Raw genomic sequence first — 21,899 nt, 5'->3', positions numbered from 1 at the left:
GAAATCACGCGAGAGTTGCATCACGGCTACAGTCCGTGAATTGAGCTGGGGGTGTGGAGCAGCCAAGATGGAGCCGGCAGCCGGCGGTCCTGGCCCGCTGATCATGAACAACAAACAGCCTCAGCCACCACCACCTCCGCCACCGGCAACCGCGCAGCCTCCACCCGGAGCCCCGCGGGCCGGCGGGGGCCTCCTGCCCGGGGGGAAGGCCCGAGAGTTCAACCGCAACCAGCGCAAAGACTCGGAGGTAAGGAGCTTCGGGGGGCGAGTGTAGCACCGGGCGGGTGACGGCGGGGGATCCAGGCCCGGGGCTGTTTTCGGGTTCCAGCTGGGCTTCCGGAGGGTTGGAGAGAGCCCGGTGGGAGAGTTGTCATTCTACAGTGAAAGGAGCAGGAAGCAAGATTGGCACCCCTGGGGCCGGGGGCGTGAAGCCGGGGTCCCATCCCCGAGCTCCGTCGTTAGCCAGAACCTCCCGGAGCCAGCGACTCCTCGTTTGCTTCTCTGGGGCCGGGGCTAAGGGTGCGGCCTCCAGGCCCCAGCCCCTGGGGAAGCCGCACCCGGTCCCAATTCGGGGGTGAGGAGTCAGTGGTCTACCGGAGTGAGTGCGCTCCAGGGGGCGGGCGGCTGCACCCAGACCCCTAATCATCTCTGTCGCCTGGTCCTGTGGGCTCCGCAGCGTGCGGTGGGCGGTGTGTGTGGGCAGGGAAGGGAGCTGGAAGCCGGACGGAGTTAATTATCACTAATAGTATTACTCGCCCGGAGATTTGAGAGTAAGTAGGCGGAGGTAACATTCCCAGTTCGGTCTGACCTTAGCTATTTAGAGGTCCAGGCCGTAGTTTCACAGTGCCTAGTGCGCCAGATGCTGAAGTGCTAACGATCACAAATATACATTGTAAACAGGCATTAGGGCTCAGCATTCCCTTTATTGCTAGTGGGCTGTTCCTCCGGTTCCAGAGACACCGTAGTCTGAAGCTGACTAGTCACCTCACCCCGAGTTAAAGAATTCCTCCCACTCCCTCCCAATGTAGATTTCATGAATGAAGACACACACGTCGCAGCATTTTAGGGCTTCTTAATCAGTACGTTCCCAGAGTATTTACTGTGAGGTCGTCTTTACGAGAGAACTCAGAGGCTGATCAGCAGTAAAGCTCTTATTACTGAGAGGGAATTCCTTTGTCCAGACGCAGTATACCAGGTCATACCAAAGGCTGAAGATAAGTGAAATCAATTCCTCTCAAGCTTTTGTATTTTGTTGTCAAGTACAAATCTCTGGCAAAGCGTGTCAAAATTTGGCAAGTCCAAAATAGAGGTGCACTGAGCTTGGTGGGAATTATTTGAAAAAGCAGGGAAGCTGACTTTTTAGGAGCCTTTGCCTGGTGGGGTGATGGAGGATTATGAAAGTGGTGGGGTGAGCCCACCCTTATCAGGAGAGGAGTTACAGTTTAAGATTTTTCTAGGTTGTCTTGAAAGATCAAATAAATACCCTTTGATGCATTTGAATTTCTCCTTCTATCCTTTAATTTCCATATAGACTTCAACACGTGGAAGGCCAGCCAGTGAACACTTAAGCTGAGAGATCTGTTTCAGTTTATTTTCTTAAGAGATGTCTGTGCTGCACTCAGCTCTTGGGTCAAAGCTGGAATCAGTTAGCCTGGGAGCCTGAGCAATGCCTGGAGGACAGGGAGGACATCACTTGATGAGAGCCCACTGTGTGCTACATAATTTTGATTAGTCCTTAAAAACCTTCAAGATAGATTTTTGTCATCCCCATTCCATAAATGAACTGGAGCTCAGGAACTTGTGAAAGTGTGCAGTCTGTTGCCTCTGACAGTAGAGTTCTTCATGTTTTTCAGTGTCTGGGTTTGTTATGTCATTCTGTGGGTGGTCTTTGTCTTCCTAAGTAGCTTATAATTAGGCCTGAAGACTTTACCTACTTTGTCACCTCTTCTCTCTTCCCAGCACAAGGTGTGTTCTCAGTGATCACCTATCCCCACCAGTGAAAAGATTCTCTGTCACATTCTCTCCTGTGTGTGTGGGAGGGAAACCATTCTGTTAGACTGCGCCTTCTCTGTCTGTCAGTTCTCACTGAAATTTGAGAAAAGGGTAGGAAAACTGAGGGTATCAATACTCATTTTGTCCTGAGCTGTCGATGGCCTACTACTAGCCAGAAAGAAGCGAGGCTTCCGGAATCTTAGCATTGTATGGAAGGGGTCATTCACTGCACAGGACGCTTAGAAGTTCTGTGTTCATTTATCTCACAAGAATTTATTTGACTATAAACTATTCATTCAGGGCACCTGGGTGGCTCAGTGGGTTAAGCCTCTGCCTTCGGCTCAGGTCATGATCCCAGAGTCCTGGGATCGAGCCCCACTTCTGGCTCTCTGCTCAGCAGGGAGTCTGCCCCCCCCCTTCTGCCTGCCTCTCTGCCTACTTGTGATTTCTGTCAAGTAAATAAATAAAATCTTTAAAAAAAACTTCATTCATTCATTCAGGCGAGGTAGTATGCTGGGCATTGTGAAGTCGCTGGTGAACAGAGTGGACAAAGTTCTCCTTCTCAAGGAATGGAACTTGAATATTGTGGAGAGACAGACACAAAACAAATACACATGCTGGCATATAATTAGAAGTTGTGCTCTTAAGGGAAAGTGGAAGGTGCTCTGCAAGGGCCCAATAGGAAAACCTGAGCTAGCCCTGGAAACAAAATGTGATAAAACCCCAGCAAATTGGAGGCAGTGGTGTCTTGTAACACAGCAGTGTCTCTGGACTCATATTATTTCCTCCTTCAGAAAACACTTACTGTGGTCTTTTGCATTACTGTCTCCTCTCTTCCTCAGGGCTATTCCGAGTCGCCAGATCTCGAGTTTGAATATGCTGACACAGACAAGTGGGCTGCAGAGCTCTCAGGTAAAGCACAGAGCTTCTTATTATTTAGGATTTTTTTTTTCTGTATTGGTCTTTAATAAAATTAAGAATGAATGTCATTTTGGAGTTCATTTTTTCCTTTGGTTACCTAGTGATATATATACGTATATATCAGTTGTATAAACTTGCATATATATATATATATATATATATATACACACACACATACGTGTTAATTATGGGGTTCCAGCTATGCGTATCTCATAACTTTGGTTTTTCCTTTGCTTTGGTGAAGCCCCTCTGCTGTGGTCAGCTAAGCTGGCTGTGGCCCAGTCTCAGACAGTGGTTCTCCTGGCCCATACGCTATCTGCCTGACAGTGGTTTCTCCTAGAGCAGTAGGTCGTGCATGAGGTCTGCCGGCAGGTGTGCCTGCATCTGTGCACAATTGCTGCCACTGCTACTCACATGTAACGTTAGGCTAGCCTGAGCTGCTTCTCAGGCCTCCATAGTGCAGGTCCTAGTTAGGAGATCATGGCCACTTGAGAGACACAAGTCCGTGGCGGCAGTCTGCCTTGCGTGGCATGGTGGGATTGATGTGCACCAGGAAATGCCTGGACTTTGTGTAACCAGCATTCTGATTGTGTGCTGCAAGGGGAGTCCGCATTCTCTCCATTGTGCACGTCAGAGCACTAAGACCCCCTTAGTAACTGGATAGTCCAAGAGTCACTGTGACTCAGGGAGAGAGTGGAGCCTAGAGGCAAATGCCTTATAGTCTCTGCTACGGACAAGACCTGCTGTGGCATGTGGACATGGAGCTGATGAGACTTTGTTCTTGATAGAGCTTTACAGCTACACAGAAGGGCCAGAATTCCTGATGAATCGAAAATGCTTTGAGGAGGACTTCCGGATCCATGGTGAGATGATTCCCCACACTTCTTGGTTTCTTTGACCCAGCATCCTGAGAGCTGCAGGGCTTCTCTTAGTCATCTGAGTGACTTGAGTCATCCTGGACTGGCTCAAGAAACCTGCCAAACCATGATTGTGCCAGGCCCCATGTGACTGTTAGGGTGGGCTTGCTGGTGTTCTCATGGTGGCTTTGCAGAGTGTGAGTACTGGGGGGAAAAGCTTTATGTGATTAAAATTGCATCAAAAAACAGCAGTGTTTTAGTTTGGAAATTTGTAGAGCAGTACGTGACCTTCTGCCTTACCTAGAGAGTTAACTTCTCTCTCTGAGTGTTCTGGCCTTGTGACAGTCTTGAATGTGGTGAGTTAACATAGGTTCATTCCATCGTGAGGATTTTTCTGGGCTCAAGTGCACCTGGTCTCTTGCCCCACAGTAACAGATAAGAAATGGACTGAGCTGGATACCAACCAGCACCGTACCCATGCCATGAGGCTCCTGGATGGCCTGGAAGTTACTGCCAGGGAGAAAAGACTCAAGGTGGCTCGAGCAATTCTCTATGTTGCCCAAGGTACTGAGTGGGGCCCCCAGGCACCCTGCAGCAGCTTTCAGTGATGCCGTCCAGTGCAATCCTGGGAGGGCCCCCACGAGCTGTGCCTGTGTTTGCAGGCACATTTGGAGAGTGCAGCTCGGAGGCAGAGGTGCAGTCCTGGATGCGCTACAACATCTTTCTGCTCCTGGAGGTGGGCACGTTCAATGCATTGGTGGAGCTTCTGAACATGGAGATAGAGTGAGTTCTTCTGAGGAGCTGGAGTAGGGAAGGGGAGGCAGGGGCTGAGGGGACAGGCCTGGCAGAGCTCAGTGGTTTTGAGAAGGCGGAATGGGCCAAGTGGGGCTGATGGGGTGGTCCCAGGCTCTGTTCTGACTAGTCGGGTTGAACCGTGGGCTCTTCTGCAGTCGAAGCACTTACGTAGCATTTCATTCCCCCACTGGGCGGCCCTTGTCTGGGCAACTCCTCGTCTTCCTTCCTGGGGGAGGGCCTGACTCCCAGATGTCTCCTGCAGCAACAGTGCGGCCTGCAGCAGCGCAGTGAGGAAGCCGGCCATCTCCCTGGCAGACAGCACAGACCTGAGGTGAGGCAGGCAGCTGGGCTCCCTAAGAATGAGATCAGAGCCGGGAGCAAGAGGATGTCTTTGGGGGCCCTTGCTATGTGTGCGCTCCTTCTGTGCTCGCCCATCTCCATGTGTCCTGAGTAGGCCGTGCAGGTTAGGGCGGGGGCTCTCCCTTGGTGGGGCTCTGGGCTGAGAACTGCCCCGGCAGGAAATCATGGGTAAAGCCACTTAATAGAGCCCAAGTGATGTGCAGCCTCCTGCCCACACTGCTGCTGACAGCTTGCTGGTGTGGTGCTTTGTGCTCGGTGGAACGCACGCTGTGTGGCTCCTCGGGCTCCACCCTCTGGTGCTGCGCAGCTTGACCCCCATCTCCCTCACGATGTCCTGCCCACAGGCAGTAATAGCAGCTGCTGAACAATGGGGTCACCTTCCCATTTTGTGAGGCCTAGCATCTGTCTCTGTGAGCTTGGGAGTTTTCAGACTGGGTGTTCATGGTGTTCCCCACTGTGGTCCCGACCCTGGGCACTGCCCCTGGCTCCCAGTTTCCACTCTAGCATGGTAGCACTTGCGTGGTCTTGTTTTTGCTTTGACCCTGTGCTGCTTTGTCTGACTTGGCATCTAATTGCACAGCTCGCTCCCACCTCTGAGCTCTTCTTGCTCAGGGGAGCTTAGGGCCAGAAATGCTTTGGGCCATTCTTGTTCATATTCATCCAGTCAGCAACCATTGATGAAGTGCCTGCTTGGATAAACACCTAGCTCGATGCTAGCATGCAAAGCAGAGTAAGATCTGGTCATGCCCTTAACAGCAGAGGACAAGAAAGGACAAGGGGCATTCTGTGGGACTCTCAGTTTGCTCTGTGTCACAGCCCTCTGCCACCAACTAGCCTTTGTGCACATGCTTTCCTCACATTAGCTGGACCGTGGAGAAGCCAGGACGCTCCCTTGCTTCACGATTGTGCAACATTATGAGCTGGCTCTTGTTCCCAGGGTCCTGCTTAACATCATGTACCTGATTGTGGAGACTGTTCATCAGGAGTGTGAGGGTGATAAGGCTGAGTGGAGGACCATGCGACAGACCTTCAGGGCTGAGCTGGGTAGGGCCCTGGAGACCCTGGGGTGTTGAGGCCCTGCCTGGGCGCCGAGGCTGCTGGCCTTTGGGAGGGTCCTGTTCTGCTGGTGGTCCTCATCCCTCTGTGTTGCCTCTAGGTTCCCCCCTGTACAACAATGAACCATTTGCCATCATGCTGTTTGGGATGGTGACCAAATTTTGCAGTGGCCATGCCCCTCACTTCCCCATGAAGAAAGTTCTCTTGCTGCTCTGGAAGACAGTATTGGTGAGTACCTCCTTGAAGGGGGACTCAGCTGCTAGGGGTTAGGCCAGAAGACAGACTTTTCACTATATATCCTTTTAAACATTGAATTATGTGAAAAATTATATATAAATTGATAAATAACTAAACTATAAAACTTAGGTTTAAAACAAAACAGCACTTTTGTCTCATTATAGCTGAAGAGGACTTGGCCCTTGGGTCGGAATAGATTGTTGGCTCCCTGACACCTACAAGCTGCTCCTCTAGTCATAAAACACCTTCTCCCCAGACAGGCTGCTTCCGAATCTGGAGTGTATGAAGTGATTGGAGACAGAACTAGAGCTGGTGTAATTGGGTCCCCTCGGTCAGAGGTCCCTTGAGGGAAGCAAGAGCAAGCCTTGTGCTAGTGCCCTCTTCCTCAGGGGGTTGTGTAGAGCCTGTTTCTGGCTGGGGGAGGAATGGCCAGCAACCTGCCCAGTGCCCTTCTGCACCCAGTGGAGCTGCGGATGGGGTTCCTCCTTCCCCCTGGGGCTCACCTCCTCCTTCCAGAGCAGACCAGCTCTGCAGAGCCAGGCTCAGGGAGGTTAGGGCCTCTTTAGAGCGGTGTGCACATTTTATTTTGGTCAGACATCCTCTTGGTTCCTCACAAAGCTTCACTGAAGCCAGAGACGAAAGCTGAATAACACTGGGGTCTGGGTTGTAGGGGCATGATGAGAGGGAGCCTGGGTTGTTTTTTTGTGGGGAAGTATGTAACAGTATATCCCCAATTTGAAAGACTGGCATGTATAGCCTTTGAAGCATGTGAGTCTCACAGACTCTTCTAGGAACCTGAAGGAGTAGGCTCTTCAGTCTGCCCTCCTGATATGATGAGTGTATCATACGGAGCAAAGCATGGCCACTAGCTCTGTCAGCCTCCATGTCTCCTTCCCTTGGTCTGACTGCTCTGCTCCCACGTTGGTGTTGCTGGATCCTCGTGTGAATGGGTTTAGTCCCTTGTTCAGAGATGGTGCAGGTTGTGGTGTCACGCAGGGCTTGGGGACCCACTCGTGGAGGTGATGAGCCTGGCCCTGCCCTTGTCTGTGATACAGTGCACCCTGGGTGGCTTTGAGGAACTCCAGAGCATGAAGGCTGAGAAGCGCATGGTCCTGGGTCTCCCCCCGCTGCCTGAGGACAGCATCAAGGTGATCCGCAACATGAGGGCTGCCTCTCCGCCAGCATCTGCCTCAGACCTGATTGAGCAGCAGCAGAAGCGGGGCCGTCGGGAGCATAAGGTGAGGGTGACGGATATCCCCTGTGAGTCCCAAGGGTCCCAAGGTGCACAGCGCATGGCAGCATGCTCCCTGGGTAAGCGGGCTTATTGGAAATCCTCTCTGACCAGCTAGTCCAAATGAAGACCTCTGGGCCGGGGACACTGTGTCTCTAGCCCAGCGTCCGGTTGACCGTGGGTACTCACAGCATGGCACTTTTGAGACACTGGGGCAAGAAAAGCCTTTCGGGCCCAGCCTGGCCTTCCTCTCAGGTTTTTTCCCCTGCCCTTGGCTCCGCCTGCCACTTTTCTTTGTTACAGCCTCTCTAGCCTCCTTGCCCTTATGGTTGCTCGGTTGGCACTTGTCTGATTCCCCTTCCCTCTCTTTTCAGGCACTGATAAAACAGGACAACTTGGATGCCTTCAACGAGCGGGATCCCTACAAGGCTGATGACTCTCGGGAAGAGGAAGAGGAGAATGATGATGACAACAGTCTGGAGGGGGAGACATTCCCCCTTGAGCGGGATGAAGTGATGCCTCCCCCGTTACAGCAGCCTCAGACTGACAGGCTCACCTGCCCAAAGGGGCTTCCGTGGGCTCCCAAGGTCAGGTGAGGCTCAGATGTCTGGCATACTTGTGGGTCCTAAAACCAGAGGCCTCCCAGCCCCAAGAAGAGGTCCTCTGCAGGGCCAGGCTGACTTTGGCTCTGGGATGAAGCTCCTTAAAGTACTCTGTGTTGGCCCAGAGGTCTCAGGGCGCTGGCCTTGCTCAGAGAAACCCATGTATGGCTCTTGAATCAGTAATGTGAGTTAGCTTTTGGCTAGCCGTACTAATGAAGGGGAAGTAGGGAAAAGGAGAACCAGGACATGTAACTGAACCCATCTCCACTTACCCTGGGGTTGTATGTGTTTTTGTTTTGTTTTGTTTTTAAAGGTTTTATTTAGTTATTTGACACAGAGAGAGAGAGATCACAAGCAGGCAGAGAGAGAGGGGGAAGCAGGCTCCCCGCTGAGCAGAGAGCCCAATGCGGGACTCAATCCCAGGACCCTGGGATCATGACCTGAGCCGAAGGCAGAGGCTTTAACCCACTGAGCCACCCAGGTGCCCCGGTTGTATGTGTTTTTAACAGAAAAATTAATAAGGAAGAGTTTTTAGAATCATAATTAAGGTGTTTGAGATATGTGTGAATGAATCAATAGGTGGGAAGGTGCCTGGGTGTATAGAAATGGTATCAGTTTGAAAAGGTGCCAGCTAGGGGCACCTGGGTGGCTCAGTTAGTTAAGCATCTGTCTTTGGCTCAGGTCCTGCTTCCAGAGTCCTGGGATTGAGCCCGGGCATCGGGCTTTCTTGTTCAGCGGGGAGTCTGCTTCTCCCTCTCCCTTCGCCCCTCCCCTGCCTCTGCTCTCGCTCGCTCACTCTCTAATGGAGAAATAAGATCTTTAAAAGAAAAAAAGCCACCAACTTACGAAATTGGTGGACATGTGAAAGGATACAGAAGTCAGTTTCTTGATCTGAAACCCCAGTTTTCAGTGATATCTGATGGCAACGGAGAGCTAGCCGTCAGGAAATGCAAGATGTGGCAGTTGTTTAAGATGGACCCAGGACGTATAGGAAAATAGCTGTATTTGATAGATCTAATGGTTGGAATGACTTTAGATTTTTGAGAAATTCTTTTGACAGACTCACTAGCTGAATAAGGTGTCCTTTTCAGTTTGATGTAGCACCTTAATTTTACCGGTAAACTAGTTACACAATATTTTCAGGTTATAGATCCGACAACATTATAAAGGACTTTAAAATAGTCTGAAGATTTTAGTTGATTTGTTCATTTTCTTTCTTTTCTTTTCTTCTTCCCCCTAAAAAGAAAAATAATGGTGGGAGACCGTTTTTCCTGGCTTCACAATTTTTGGGCATTCTATGTTCTATTGACCATGCCACCTTGAGATAACATTTTGTAAAAACCTTGTCTCTGTCTTTGGCAGAGAGAAGGACATTGAGATGTTCCTCGAGTCCAGCCGCAGCAAGTTTATAGGTTACACTCTAGGCAGGTGAGTGTGATCTGACTTCCTTTTGAAGAAAGAGGTAACGGGAGTTCTTTCTCCGGGCCTTTGGCGTTCAGGGATCGAGGCAAATTGCTGTCTAGGCTTAACACAGGTTTTCTTTATTCTCCAGTGATACAAACACAGTGGTGGGGCTGCCCAGGCCAATCCACGAAAGCATCAAGACTCTGAAACAGGTAGGTGGCTTTGAATGAGCTTTTGACCTACTTTGGTCCCAAGTGAGTAAAGTGAGAGCAGTCCATTGGGAGAAACCTTTTGAAGAGTGTTGTTTGCCTGAAGGAACCTGGAGTAGAGACATGGGTGGGCTGTGGCAATACCCTTTAATACAGCTTTTTGTAGTTTTACTTATTTTAGCTGAGTTTTTGTTGGGGACTTGACTGGGAGTTTATTAGAGATAGTACTTGATAGTTGGCGTTTTAAAGGGCCCAATAAATTGCCCTCCCTTTTCTGAGTCCAAGTTCTAAGCAGTTGAGATAGAGGAGTAGACAGATGGCAATTGAAACACCAGCTTAATTGCTAATACAGCGACTGGACGGTGAGCCATGAGAACATGGCAGTGATTTGCACCCTAATGTTTTACTTCCAATATTAGGCAGACTCACTACCCAGGGCCAGGCGGTGCTGGAACCCTCCAAGCCTGGTTGAGGGACAGAAGTGAACATAGGCTTTTCTTTTTTCTAAAGAGAAAAGAGTAGTTGGCTGGGCTCAAAGTCCTATACCTCCCCTGATACTCACCAGTTGGCAAAAGGAGGAGGGAGTGTGTGGAACGGGATGGGACAATGGGGGTTTTTGACACGTGCATATCCCTCCACGTGGGAGGAAGCATCAAGAGTGGGGAAGGTGTCTCCCCTGACAACGTATCAGGAGTGGAAATGTTGATGTGGTTTTTTGAAGTGTATTTTTGAGATTTATAGTGTAAGTGGGCTAAGTAGGCCCTGTGCTGCTCGGCTTTTCTGAATCCTTGACTCTCCCTCTGATAGTTTTCTCCTGGCTCTATAGTTATCTGAAAGCCCCTTTCTCCTTTGTTGTTCTCTAATCTGTCATGTGGTTTTTAGACTGGGTTTAAGAAAAACGTGCCCACTTAGAAAAATATTTCAGGATTTGAGTTAGGGATCTTTGTGGTGACTTAGCCCTTTTTGAGAAGATTGTGTTTGAAGAAAATTGAGTAGGGCCTTTGCCAGGGTGTGGGGCTTCGGCCAAAGAATGAGAGGTGTTTCTCTGCTCTCTCTCTCCAGCACAAGTACACATCGATTGCAGAGGTCCAGGCCCAGATGGAGGAGGAGTACCTTCGCTCTCCCCTCTCAGGGGTGAGTCTGAGGCCTTCTCTGGCCACCGGACCCCCAGCTGTTCCTAGGCACTGCACTGGGCCCAGACCGCAAAGCTGCCCCAGGCCCTGCCCTCAAAGCTCCCAGTCTTACTCCCGCTGCAGGGGTGGCATGTGTCTAGTGTGGGGGTCAAGAGCATGGACTCTGAGTCTGTCACCTGCCTCTGACTCCTGCTCCACCACTCAGTAGGTGGCCACTCAGGCAAGTTACTGGATCTTATTGTGCTTTGGTTTGCTCGCCCGTAGAATGGGAATAGTAATAGTACCTTCTTCGCAAGAGTTGCAGAAAGGATTAAATGAGTTAGTACAGGTAAAGTGCCTCACACGTTGTATTATTCAAGGTTTGCTGTCATGATCAATGTCCTTATTTACATTGCTACTTACATATGCTCCTCTAGCTGCCTAGCAAGCTGGCTCAGGAGACCAGTCAGGATGGGGGGGGATCTCTATTTGTACCTGTTGTGTTAAAAGGGAGAAGAGGAAGTGGAGCAAGTACCTGCAGAAACCCTGTACCAAGGCTTGCTTCCCAGCCTGCCTCAGTACATGGTGAGTGCTCCTGCTCTTGGGCTCTTACCTCCTGCTCAGGAGGGCTCTGGGTCTGGGGCCCCTTTGGTGGCCCTGCCCACTACACTGGCCTTGAGAGTGCGCCCTGCCAGTGTCCTTCAGCCCCTCCTGCCGCCCACCTGCGCTCCTCCGGAAGGACCGCCTCTCAGGGCTCAGGTCTGCCTCTCCCTAGATCGCTCTGCTGAAGATCCTGCTGGCTGCGGCCCCCACCTCAAAGGCCAAAACGGACTCAATCAACATCTTAGCAGATGTCCTGCCTGAGGAGATGCCGTGAGTGATGTTCCTGTGAATGGCGACGGGACCCCCGGGTAGAGGGGAAAGGGGAGTGTTTTCCTCTCAGTCCCAGTCTTGCTAGGTTGTTTCTCTCTTTGGCTCAGTTTCTCTGTAGGTTAAGTTTAGGGTATTCCTGGCTCAGAAGAAAGAAACTATATCGGATTAAATATTTAGTTCTACTGGTTGGGGAAGTGGTTTAGTGTGGTGGGCCTGGATTCTGATGTGGAATCTGCTGCTGAGTGAACTGGGGAAACGTCCTTTCCTCCCCTGTAAAATGAATCAGGCTGTGTTTGACATTTCCTGAAACCCTCCCTCGAAAGCGGTGTGATCAGGACAGCCAGGACACGTAGGTTTAGCTTTTGGACACTTTACCAGCCAACAGCCGAACCTGAGTGGGGTGCGGGTTCTTTCCTATTCACCGGTGATTTGGCAAACAAAGTATTTATGGCTATCTCAGGTCGCTGGTGAAATCCTTAGGGGTTCTTTTTCTCTGGGGCACTGACCTCATCGCTTTGATACGAGAGTACAAACCGGGATCATTTTATGCTTTGAGAAGGACCTGGGCCTTGATCTGACCTCCTGCCAGCCTGCCAGTACCTCCCAGCTCCCTGGGGTTTGGGCCCCTTGAGTGATGGCCCTGTGAGGGAGGAGGCAGGGATTGGCTAATACCAAAGGGAGTGTCCCAGAAAACAAGGCCATCATGATGATCCTTGGAAGAAAGGTTCCCAAGTCAAATACTAAACCTCCTTTTACAGAGATTTATAGTGAGAAGCCCTGAATGAAGAAACTGATTGAACTCAGTGCTTCTTCAATTTATCTGACATCAAAGCTCTTTTTTCTCCATAGTGTGAAATGTCTCAATGTACTAGTGTTCCGTAGAATCCACTTTGAGGGACCTAAGTTCATATGGTAGCAAAGGCTTAGGAAGAATTTGAAAAGGAGAAGTTCATTTTGCGAGGAAATCGCAAACAGGGAAACAGGCTAAGAATGTGTTTGTGGCCTCACAAGAAATAAATTGTGCTGAGCTGAACTGCCTGCAAGGTGGGTGGGAGGAGCCCTGGGCCTGATCTCTGAGGTGTCTGGGGTGAGGGTCGGGGTGGGGGGGAGGCTGCGGGGGTCGGTGGCCTCTGCCCAGGGAAGGCTCAGGAATCCCGTGTCTCCTGTGAGCACCAGGAAAGGCTATGCTGTAGACACTGGTGGCTCACCGGGGAACTGTGTTTCCAGCACCACGGTGTTGCAGAGCATGAAGCTGGGCGTGGATGTGAACCGCCACAAGGAGGTCATTGTTAAGGCCATTTCCGCTGTCCTGCTGTTGCTGCTCAAGCATTTTAAGTTGAACCACGTCTACCAGGTACTTCCAGGGCCTTCCTTCCTTATTCACTGGGCCAGGGCCTCAGACAGTGCTGCTCCTCCAGCCCTGAAGAACCCAGGCCTTGACCTTCAAACCCCCTTGAGCTCTGCATGAATGTTTTTAGACACAGTTCTCCAACCAAGGCCTTTTATCATCAGAGGAAGGAGGGTGAGGTCCTAAAGGGCATGCTTAGTTTTTTCTGTTGGTTTCAGTTTGAATACATGGCCCAGCACCTGGTGTTTGCCAACTGCATCCCTTTGATCCTGAAGTTCTTCAATCAAAACATCATGTCCTACATCACCGCCAAGAACAGGTGATAAAGATGAGGGAGCAGGAAGGGGTGGGTATGGCCAGATGGCAGGGCTCCCTGCTGGCCTCGCCTCCTGAGCCTGTTCAAGCCCTACAAGCCAGCACTCCACCAGGCCCCCGGACACAAAAGATGAGTGAGACATGGTTCCTGCTGTGGAGAATGCCAGTATGTCCAGTCTGAGTCTAAGCTACTCTAGTGACAGGTGACTCAATCTGTGCTGGGTAGGAAGGTTCTCATCCTGGGCTCCAGTGCTGTCCTCAGTGTTTGGTGCTTTTTTTTTTTTTTTTTTAAAGATTTTATTTATTTATTTGACAGAGATCACAAGTAGGCAGAGAGAGAGGAAGGGAAGCAGGTTCCCCGCTGAGCAGAGAGCCTGATAGGGGCTCCATCCCAGGACCCTGGGATCACGACCTGAGCCAAAGGCGGAGGCTTCAACCCACTGACCCACCCAGGTGCCCCTGTTTGGTGCTTTTTTGCACTTTTTTTTTGGCTGGGCTTCCTGATCTCTGAGGGGCTCTGCCATGTGCACTGTGAGGCCCTGTCTGCTCTTACCCCTGCCGTCCCTTGCCTGGGGCCAGCAGATTTGACGATGTGCCGCAGGGTGAGCTCTCATCCGGACACTGTCTCCACAAGGGGTTTGGTCTACATTAATTACCTTGAGAAATCTTCCCCCTCCCCAGGCCCTAGGCTCATTGCTTTGAGGAAAGCAGGGACACTGGACTTTACAAGATGGCAGGCTGGTCTCTGGCCATAGAGGGACCCTACAAGCTCTCTGATTGTAGGGATTTCATCTTCCTATACTGGGGGAACCAAGGGGTGTAGATAAGGCAGAGTCCTACTTCCACTCCCATGTGAGTGAGGAAGGCCAGGAACTAGTCCTGTTGTAGCTGCTTCTCCAGCCCCCAGCCTTTGCTCAGGATGGGTGCCCTGGCTCTTTGCAGCATCTCTGTCCTGGATTACCCCCACTGCGTGGTGCACGAGCTGCCGGAGCTGACCGCCGAGAGTCTGGTGAGTGGCTGTGCTCTTCCCCAGCTGTTCCTTTGGCATGAGGGGTACTGGTGGAGGGCCTGCCTCCCCCGACACGGGGATGGAGGTGTGCACAAGTGTGAGGTCACTGTTGAATGCTGGCTTTTAAAGCACCAAGAGGGCATAGAAGGGCCAGAGGAGGGAGCTTGCTGAGGGGAAAGATGTGGATATAGGGAGTAGTTGGTCAGGAGTATGGTCTTCAGGGGCTGTGGACCCAGAGTTCCCCTGGCCTGGCTGCTTCCCTCTCCCACACTGGATCTCTGTGGGGTGCAGCTCTGTGGTGGGTGCAGGTGCCCCAGGTGTGGGGGCTAAGGGCACAGTCTCCAAAATCCACATGCTCCACGTGTCCTGCAGAAAATTTCTAGGGAGCTTCCATACCCCTGCCAACCTCTGGGATAGCAGTCCTCCAGGCCTGAGGAGAGGAAGGCCCGGCATTTCTGAGAGAGGCATGCGGACCTTGGCCACTGTGGAGCCCCTGCAGCTGTGAGCGTTATAACTGTTCCCGGATTCTCCCTGCAGGAGGCAGGTGACAATAACCAGTTTTGCTGGAGGAACCTCTTTTCCTGTATCAATCTGCTTCGGATCTTGAACAAGCTGACAAAGTGGAAGCACTCGAGGACCATGGTGAGCTAGTATAGTCAGCAGGCACACAACTTGGAAGTCTAGGCAGAGGGCCACACCCCATGCTGTCCCCTCCCAGGGTGTCCCCAGGGCGGGCTCGCTGCTGCCCCTACATCCTTCTCACCGGATTTGCCTGTAGCCATGTCCTTGCATTTAACGGCTCATTCCTGGTTTTTTGCTGAGTTGAACCGGAAGCTAGAAGAGGCTCAGTCGTGCCCTGAAGCCGGTGGACACATAGAGAAGGGATTTTTCTATGTCCTCTTAATCTCCAGTGGTACCACAACCAGGATTCTGGGAGTCTCCCTTAACCCTGAGTCAGGGTGCCTTTGGGGTGGGGATGTCCGTGAGTCCTTGGAAATTTTACATACGTGCACGTAGGAACGTTGGCGGTGAGAGGGTTCACGGCTTGCCTCAGATTTCTCGATGACCTGTGATTTAAGTGGTGGGAGTGTCCTGGGAAACCCCTCAGTCTGGGGAGACGGAGATGGTCAGTTCCCCTGTCTGTAACCCCAGAAGCAGTGAGCAGAGGGTGTGGTGCAGGTGTTAATCTCTGCCCTCAACCCGGCCCTCCGTGGCCCTTCCCAGATGCTGGTGGTGTTCAAGTCGGCCCCCATCCTGAAGCGCGCCCTCAAGGTGAAGCAGGCCATGATGCAACTGTACGTGCTCAAGCTGCTCAAGGTGCAGACCAAGTACCTGGGGCGGCAGTGGCGGAAGAGCAACATGAAGACCATGTCTGCCATCTACCAGAAGGTGCGGCATCGGCTGAACGACGACTGGGCGTATGGCAACGGTAAGCTCTGGTGCGAAGCTGGGGGTCGCCTTTCCCTCTGAGGAACCCGCGGAGTCCAGTTCCTGCCTCTGTACCATCCCGCTGGGAGCTCCAGGAAAGACATTGAGAAACTGCCTGGGATTGGCACATGTGATCACCCCCCCATTCCTCTGTCCCCCTGAAGGAGTTCCTTTTCCAGAAATTGTCACAAGACGCTTACCCATCTTTTCTCTCTCCACGACCACTGCCTCGGTTCTGACCACTGAAATTCTCACAGACCCAGATGGTTTCCTTGCCCTCCTTTTCTTCCCCTCTATCAGTGCCTCAAACTGAGCCCCTGTGATCTTTTTAAAAAGCAGGTCCTGTGGCGCTAACTCCCTAAGTAAAATCCTTCATTAGCTTCTGAACTCTTAAGCAAGGCTTGTGAGGCTGGCCCAGTGTCTTTTCCCCTCCTGCCGTAACCTGATCCAGCTTCTCTTCAGCTCAGCCTCTGTCCCACACAGGGATCTTGGCCCATTAGCCCCATTGTCCCCTATGTTCCTTGCTCCTAGCAGGGTACCTCCCTCATACCTGTAGCTCTTGGGTATCCACATGTGTGCTTCCTGTCTGGGTGGCCACCTCGGCCTCCAGGTGGAGTGGGCTCTTCCTGGGCTTTCCTGAGCGTGCTGCCACCCCGTTCCAGTTCCTAGCCCACAGCCCCATGGCCAGGTGACCACATCAGCGCCCCAGTGCCCTGTGAATTTGTGTGGAGCCAGAGTGTCCCCTGGGGCCCTGGCCAGGGAACTGAGACAATGAGCTTCCTGCCACCCATCCCAGAGAGCCAGGGAGAATGTGACTTCCAGAGAAGTGTGTCGTTGCGTGGCCCTCTCTAGCTGGGTCCCCACAAGCTGCAACATGGCCTCTTTATAGATATGGTCTCTCTCTTTTTATCTGATTTTCTTTTGTATCAAAGTAAAAAGTCCTGTCAGTCTTCCTGAGGATGGGGATTGGAAGTCTTCTGCTCTGGGCTGACAGCATTTCAAGCCAGGGCGAGCCTGGCCCCGAGCTTCAGTGAACCTAGGAGGAGCTGCCACAAGGGCTTGGCTCCTAAACATGTCTTCCTGCTTTGTCCCAGATCTTGATGCCCGGCCTTGGGACTTCCAGGCAGAGGAATGCGCCCTCCGTGCCAATATCGAACGCTTCAACGCCCGGCGGTACGACCGGGCCCATAGCAACCCGGACTTCCTGCCTGTGGACAACTGCCTACAGAGTGTCCTGGGCCAGCGGGTGGACCTCCCTGAGGACTTCCAGATGAACTATGACCTCTGGTTAGAAAGGGAGGTCTTCTCCAAGCCCATTTCTTGGGAGGAGCTGCTGCAGTGAGGCTCCTGGGCAGGGGACTGACAAGGAAAGAGGGGGTGACCTGGAGGTGCCCCAGGGGCTGTCCCAGTCCGTGGGTGCAGTGCTCCCACCTTCCTCCAGGTGGCAGCATGGCCCCACCGTGCCCTCCCTAGGCTGTTCTGGGCTGGTGGGGGAGGCCAGATTTGGCCCCTCATTGATTCCCAGCGTCCTGCTCTGAGTGCAGTCTGCTCTCAGCTTGGGATCCCCTCTTCCTTCACTCCTCCCTACCCTCTTCTCTTGGATACGGTTGGTTGCAGCTCATTTCTCATTCAGCCCAAGGCTGGGAAAAGCTGGAGTGGGCTGGGAAGCCATTGCATCTGAATCGCAGGGGTCATGCTGACTCTTCCCAAGATGCACAGATTCTTGGTATGTCAGCCTGCCGAGGAGGAGGGCTTAGGGTATGGGCCAGGGCCAGAAAGTTGGAATCTTGGTTTTGCTTTGGGGGTTTCTGATGTCATTCCAGCCTCCTGCTAAGTTTCGTCCAGAAGCAGTTGCAGAGGCTCCTACATCTGCCTCAATGCTTTGATTTGGGATGGGGTTAGGGGGTAGGAAGGAAGCTGCGCTTTGCCAGAGATGCCACTTCTCCTCTGGGTTTGTGAGGGTCTGTAAATACCTATATATATATCTGTGTATTCTCTCATGTCCTGTTGGGGTTTTTAACGTGTTTGTGTATTCTGTTTACATTAAAAAGCAAAACCAATCCCCATTGCCGTGTCTGCAGGAAGTATGGCCCCTATCTCCCATCTAGAAAGTAGCTTTTCCTGCCAGCATTGATGGGTCACCCACTTGTTCCCTGCCAGGCTACCTGCCTTTCCCACCTGAGAGGGAGAAATGGGGAGTTGACACTTTACCCAGAGTGTTTTCCCCCACGTCAGTCTGGAATCGATTCAGCCCAGCTCCAGGGCTCCGGGCTGCTGGGGTGACCCGTAGTCCTGTGTGCCTGGGTTTGATTTGATCGCAGTAGAAGCCCCAGGCATCTCTGGATCACACTTCTGAGTTGGCTTCCACTAAACCAGTTGTAGTGCCAGCGAGGGAGCGGCTGAGTCAGCGAGGGCTCAGCTGCTCTGGGCCCTCACAAGGGTGGGTGGTTGGGAGCGAGAGGAAACCTCTGTGCCCAGAGCCTGGGGAAGCAGTCAGCCTCACAGGGGGAAGGTGTGTGTTTGGGGGGGCGCAGGAGCCCACATTGCTGGGGAAGAGGCAAGGGGATTCTCTGTGGTAGGTGTCAGTTGGAGGCCTCCTGGAGCCTGCACCTGGCCTCCAATCCCTGGACACATCTGCTTCCACCTACTTCCATCTCCGCTTCTACCTCCTTCCATCTTGAGGTTCTGTTTCTGGTGCAAGTGATACCATAGGACCGTTCTCTTTTCAGAATTACTTGAAGGTCCCTTATCTTACCTGTAGGCCATGTGTATTGGGTCTTAAGTCTCTGAGGGGTCTTGACTTACAAAGGAAATGTACTCTGGGGAGAATCTCCCTTTTGCTGGTTCAGTGCCTTCCTGGCCTGGGTCTTGGCTGAGCCCCAGTGCAGGCCCCAAGCTGGACTTCCAGGGTAAGCCTGCATGATTTGGAGCAGCAGGGGCGAAGCCAACACTGTCCTTTTTCTGTAAGCCTCTGAGGTGGGAAGTTCCCTGCGACTGATTGAATTTCTGCTTCTCGGTAACTTGCACCAGACAAGGGAATCGGACACCATTCATGTGTGTGGGATGGACTTTCTTCTGTTCCTAGCCAGGACCAATAGGAAGTATGTATCTTGAGATTTTAGTTCAAGTAAGACAGATTTTCACTTTCCTACTCCACCAGGCAGCCTGGATCACTGAACCAGCCTGTCTGAAGTTTTGCTTCCTTTCCCTTTTTATGATCTCCCCAGTCTCTTCTGAAGTTTCCCTTAACCAGAGGTGCCCTTTTTTTCCCCTCTTGGTTTGCAAAGGTCTGTAAATACCTATATATCTAATTTTATCTATAAGTTTGTGCAAACAAGAATGCAGAATACGAATGCTGCAACTCCATGAAGCCAGAGTGGGCAAGTGAATGCCTGCATCTGTGGGCCCAGGGACTGGCCCAGAAAGGCAGAGCCATATCCTAGCCACAGACTGTGCTAATGCTGGGCTGGCCATTTAGATCCAGGCTTTTGTACAAAAACAGCTTTTGGAACAAGTGGGCCATGTTCTCTTTGTGGTTTTCTTTCTCATCTGGGCCCTGAGATGGGCAGGGTACATGAAGGCTCTTTGTAAATGGTTGAGTTACACAAAATGCTGATGATTGCTACCACGCTGAAGGTCCAGGGCTCCTTCCATCCACTGACAGATGGGTTACCTGGTGGCCTTATCACCTGAGGGAACTGGCCCTTGTTAATCAAAAGCGTTTACCACTTGGTGCCACATAGGTGCCAGGTCCAGTCCCCATGCTTCTTGAAAGCTTATTCCCTACACAGGAACCAGCCAGTGTTCAGTGCTCCCTGTATGCTAGCCGCTACTCTGAGTGCTTTGTATGTAATATCTTACTGCTTTTAATAACCCTGAAAGGTACCAGCATTACATGAGAAACTGGCACAGAAAGGGTAAGGAACTTGCCCATGGTCACAGAATAGTGAGAGCCAGGGCCTGGATACAAACCAAGGTCTCTGCAAAGTGTGTATGTCAATGCCGTCGTCCCCCCCGCCCCGCCACCCCCGCCCCCAGCATTTACCACCAGTGCATTCATTTGCTCTTTTATTCCCTTTAGTCCGTCAGTACTTAGTATTTGCTTAAGCATGGTCCTTGACAAGAAGATTATTGGCAGATGTCCACTAGGCCTTGCTCTGGCTTCTCATGTGCCCCAAATGTGCCTTCGTCGAGGTAATTTGGGGGCCGTCGCTACTGTCGTCCTCTTTGGCCTGAGCTGGGTTGTCTTTCTGTCCCGAGTCCCAGAGGCCTTGTGTGTGGCTGCCCCACTGTTGCTGTCAGGCTCCTGTCCCGGGAGGCTGGCTCTCTCTGTCCTCTCAGAAGCCCACTGCTCCAGGAAGCAGTAGTGGGGCCATTTCACTTGTCACTTGGCACGATCAGCCTCAGACTGCAGAGGACCTGGAGCTCAGTGAGCTCAACCCTCAGCTGGCTCATCTGTAAAAATCGGTTTAGTAATAACAGGTGGTCATGAGGGCTAAATAAGATGATGGATAATGGCCTCCATGCCTGGCTGTGGGGGGACAGCACAGCTCATAAGTGACCGCTCTTCGTAGGCCTGCTAAGGGCCCTTCCAACTCTAGCCCACTCTGAATTTGCTTCTACTTCCTGAATTCCCTGGGAAAAAACCCCTGCCCCCTTCAAGTGCCAGAACAATGTCTCAGGCCTCCACCTGTCCCCTCCTCCTAAACTCACTGCTCTGTATACAGAAGGCTTCCAAAAGTCAGCCATTGCCAGGCCACCCTGCCACCCTCCCTTGAAGGCGTCTTCTCTGGGCCAGGCCTCGTTCCAGGTGCCCTGGGCATCCAGGTGAACAGAACACCACACTCCCTTTCCTTGACAAGCTGTCAATCGTTAGACAGGTGCCTCCAACAGCAAGCGAGAGCAGTAGCGTGGTGGACCCCAAGACATACCCTCGGGGCCACCTGGGCCCCACCAACCCCAGCCAATGCGCTGGAGAAGACTCTGGGTGGAGGAGCCTGCCGTGGGGTTGTAGGGAGGGTGGGGGCTCCAGCGTCTGGACCATGGGTCCTGAGAGCATTGCCCCTGGGGAAAGTGGCCAGGATGAGGCTGGAGCGGGAGTGCAGCGTGTGCTTCCTCCGTCTGATGGGGCCGGGGTGGGGGGGAATGCCCGGCTCCTGGCCAGGCTGGACTAGGTTCCGTCTGGGGCTGCAGAAGGTCTGCTCGTAAGGGCTGTAATTCAGGTTGATGTGTAAATGCTTGGGGGAAGGTGGGGAAGGAAGATTGAATGCCTCTAATGAGAAACATTTCCTCATGCCCGACTGAGACCAGAAGCCTGGACCGAAGGGCCCGCTAACAAGGGCTCTGTGCTCCGGACCTGGGGTCTGTGTCCCTGCCAGCACCAAGATTTAGGGCAGGGTGGGTGGGCCTCACTAGGGCAGAGAGGGGCCTTAGCAAAGGGGCACTGAGCCTAGCAACTCTCTTAAATTTTGGATTCCAGGTGGAGCCACTTCCCCTTTCTTTTTCCAGAAGGGGTTAGCATAGCCCCCAGCCTGGCCTGGGGACTAGGCTGAGAGCCAAGGTCACCTTGGGAGTGAGGCTGGGGGCAGGGGCATCTGAAGATGGGGGGGAGGGGGGCTGTGTCTTAGGGGTGAGGTGTCTAGGGTGTGGAGGAGGAGGGGAGAATGGGAGGATGGCTAATGGGAAGCAGGTGGAAGGGCTGCCTGTGTCCTAGCCAGGGGACAGGCCGGCTGGGATGGCCCAGTCGGTGGGAGAAGCCATCAGCTCACAGATAATCCTAGGGAACAGGCTCCGGGATGCCCATTCATATTCATTACGTGTGAAGTGGGCGGTTATAAAGTTAGCTTTCTCTTCATTTAGCTGTCACTGGCCAGAAAAATATGAGCTGTGGGCAGATGCCCCTGGATGGGAGCCAGTAGCTGGTCTCTGGCCTCCCGACGCCCTCTCCCACCAGGGCCTCCCTCGTGCATGGTTCGCTCCCGGCCTTGGCCTGCCTCCTCCACTCTTGCTGCATGGATCTCTGTTGGCTTTACTACCTTCTCGTCTCTCATCCCTCCCTTCTGCTTCCTTTGCTTTCACGGATCCCTTCCTCTCCATGTACTGCCACCCCCGACCCCCTGCAGAGCTATGTGAGAGAGGGAATTGTGTTTT

At 52.4% G+C, this 21,899-nt stretch overlaps 1 protein-coding gene across 1 annotated transcript; it reads left to right on the top strand.

Moving 5' to 3' along the window:
• The first annotated feature begins 42 nt into the window (after positions 1–42).
• On the top strand, positions 43–17,809 carry STRIP1 (striatin interacting protein 1). The gene is made up of 21 exons (XM_047723743.1): positions 43–247; positions 2,835–2,904; positions 3,702–3,776; positions 4,200–4,334; positions 4,433–4,553; positions 4,828–4,896; positions 5,863–5,969; positions 6,082–6,209; positions 7,274–7,456; positions 7,824–8,041; positions 9,414–9,479; positions 9,604–9,667; positions 10,727–10,798; positions 11,287–11,361; positions 11,552–11,649; positions 12,877–13,003; positions 13,216–13,316; positions 14,255–14,321; positions 14,859–14,963; positions 15,546–15,750; positions 16,844–17,809. Exons 1-21 carry the CDS (start codon positions 68–70, stop codon positions 17,089–17,091), a joined length of 2,514 nt encoding a protein of 837 aa, XP_047579699.1. The 5' UTR covers positions 43–67; the 3' UTR covers positions 17,092–17,809.
• The last annotated feature ends 4,090 nt before the right edge of the window (positions 17,810–21,899 follow it).

Source organism: Lutra lutra, chromosome 4, assembly GCF_902655055.1.
Source record: "Lutra lutra chromosome 4, mLutLut1.2, whole genome shotgun sequence".
Lineage (NCBI taxonomy): Eukaryota > Metazoa > Chordata > Mammalia > Carnivora > Mustelidae > Lutra > Lutra lutra.
Note: the sequence above shows the minus strand (reverse complement) of the source record. Positions and strands in the feature narration are given on the sequence as shown.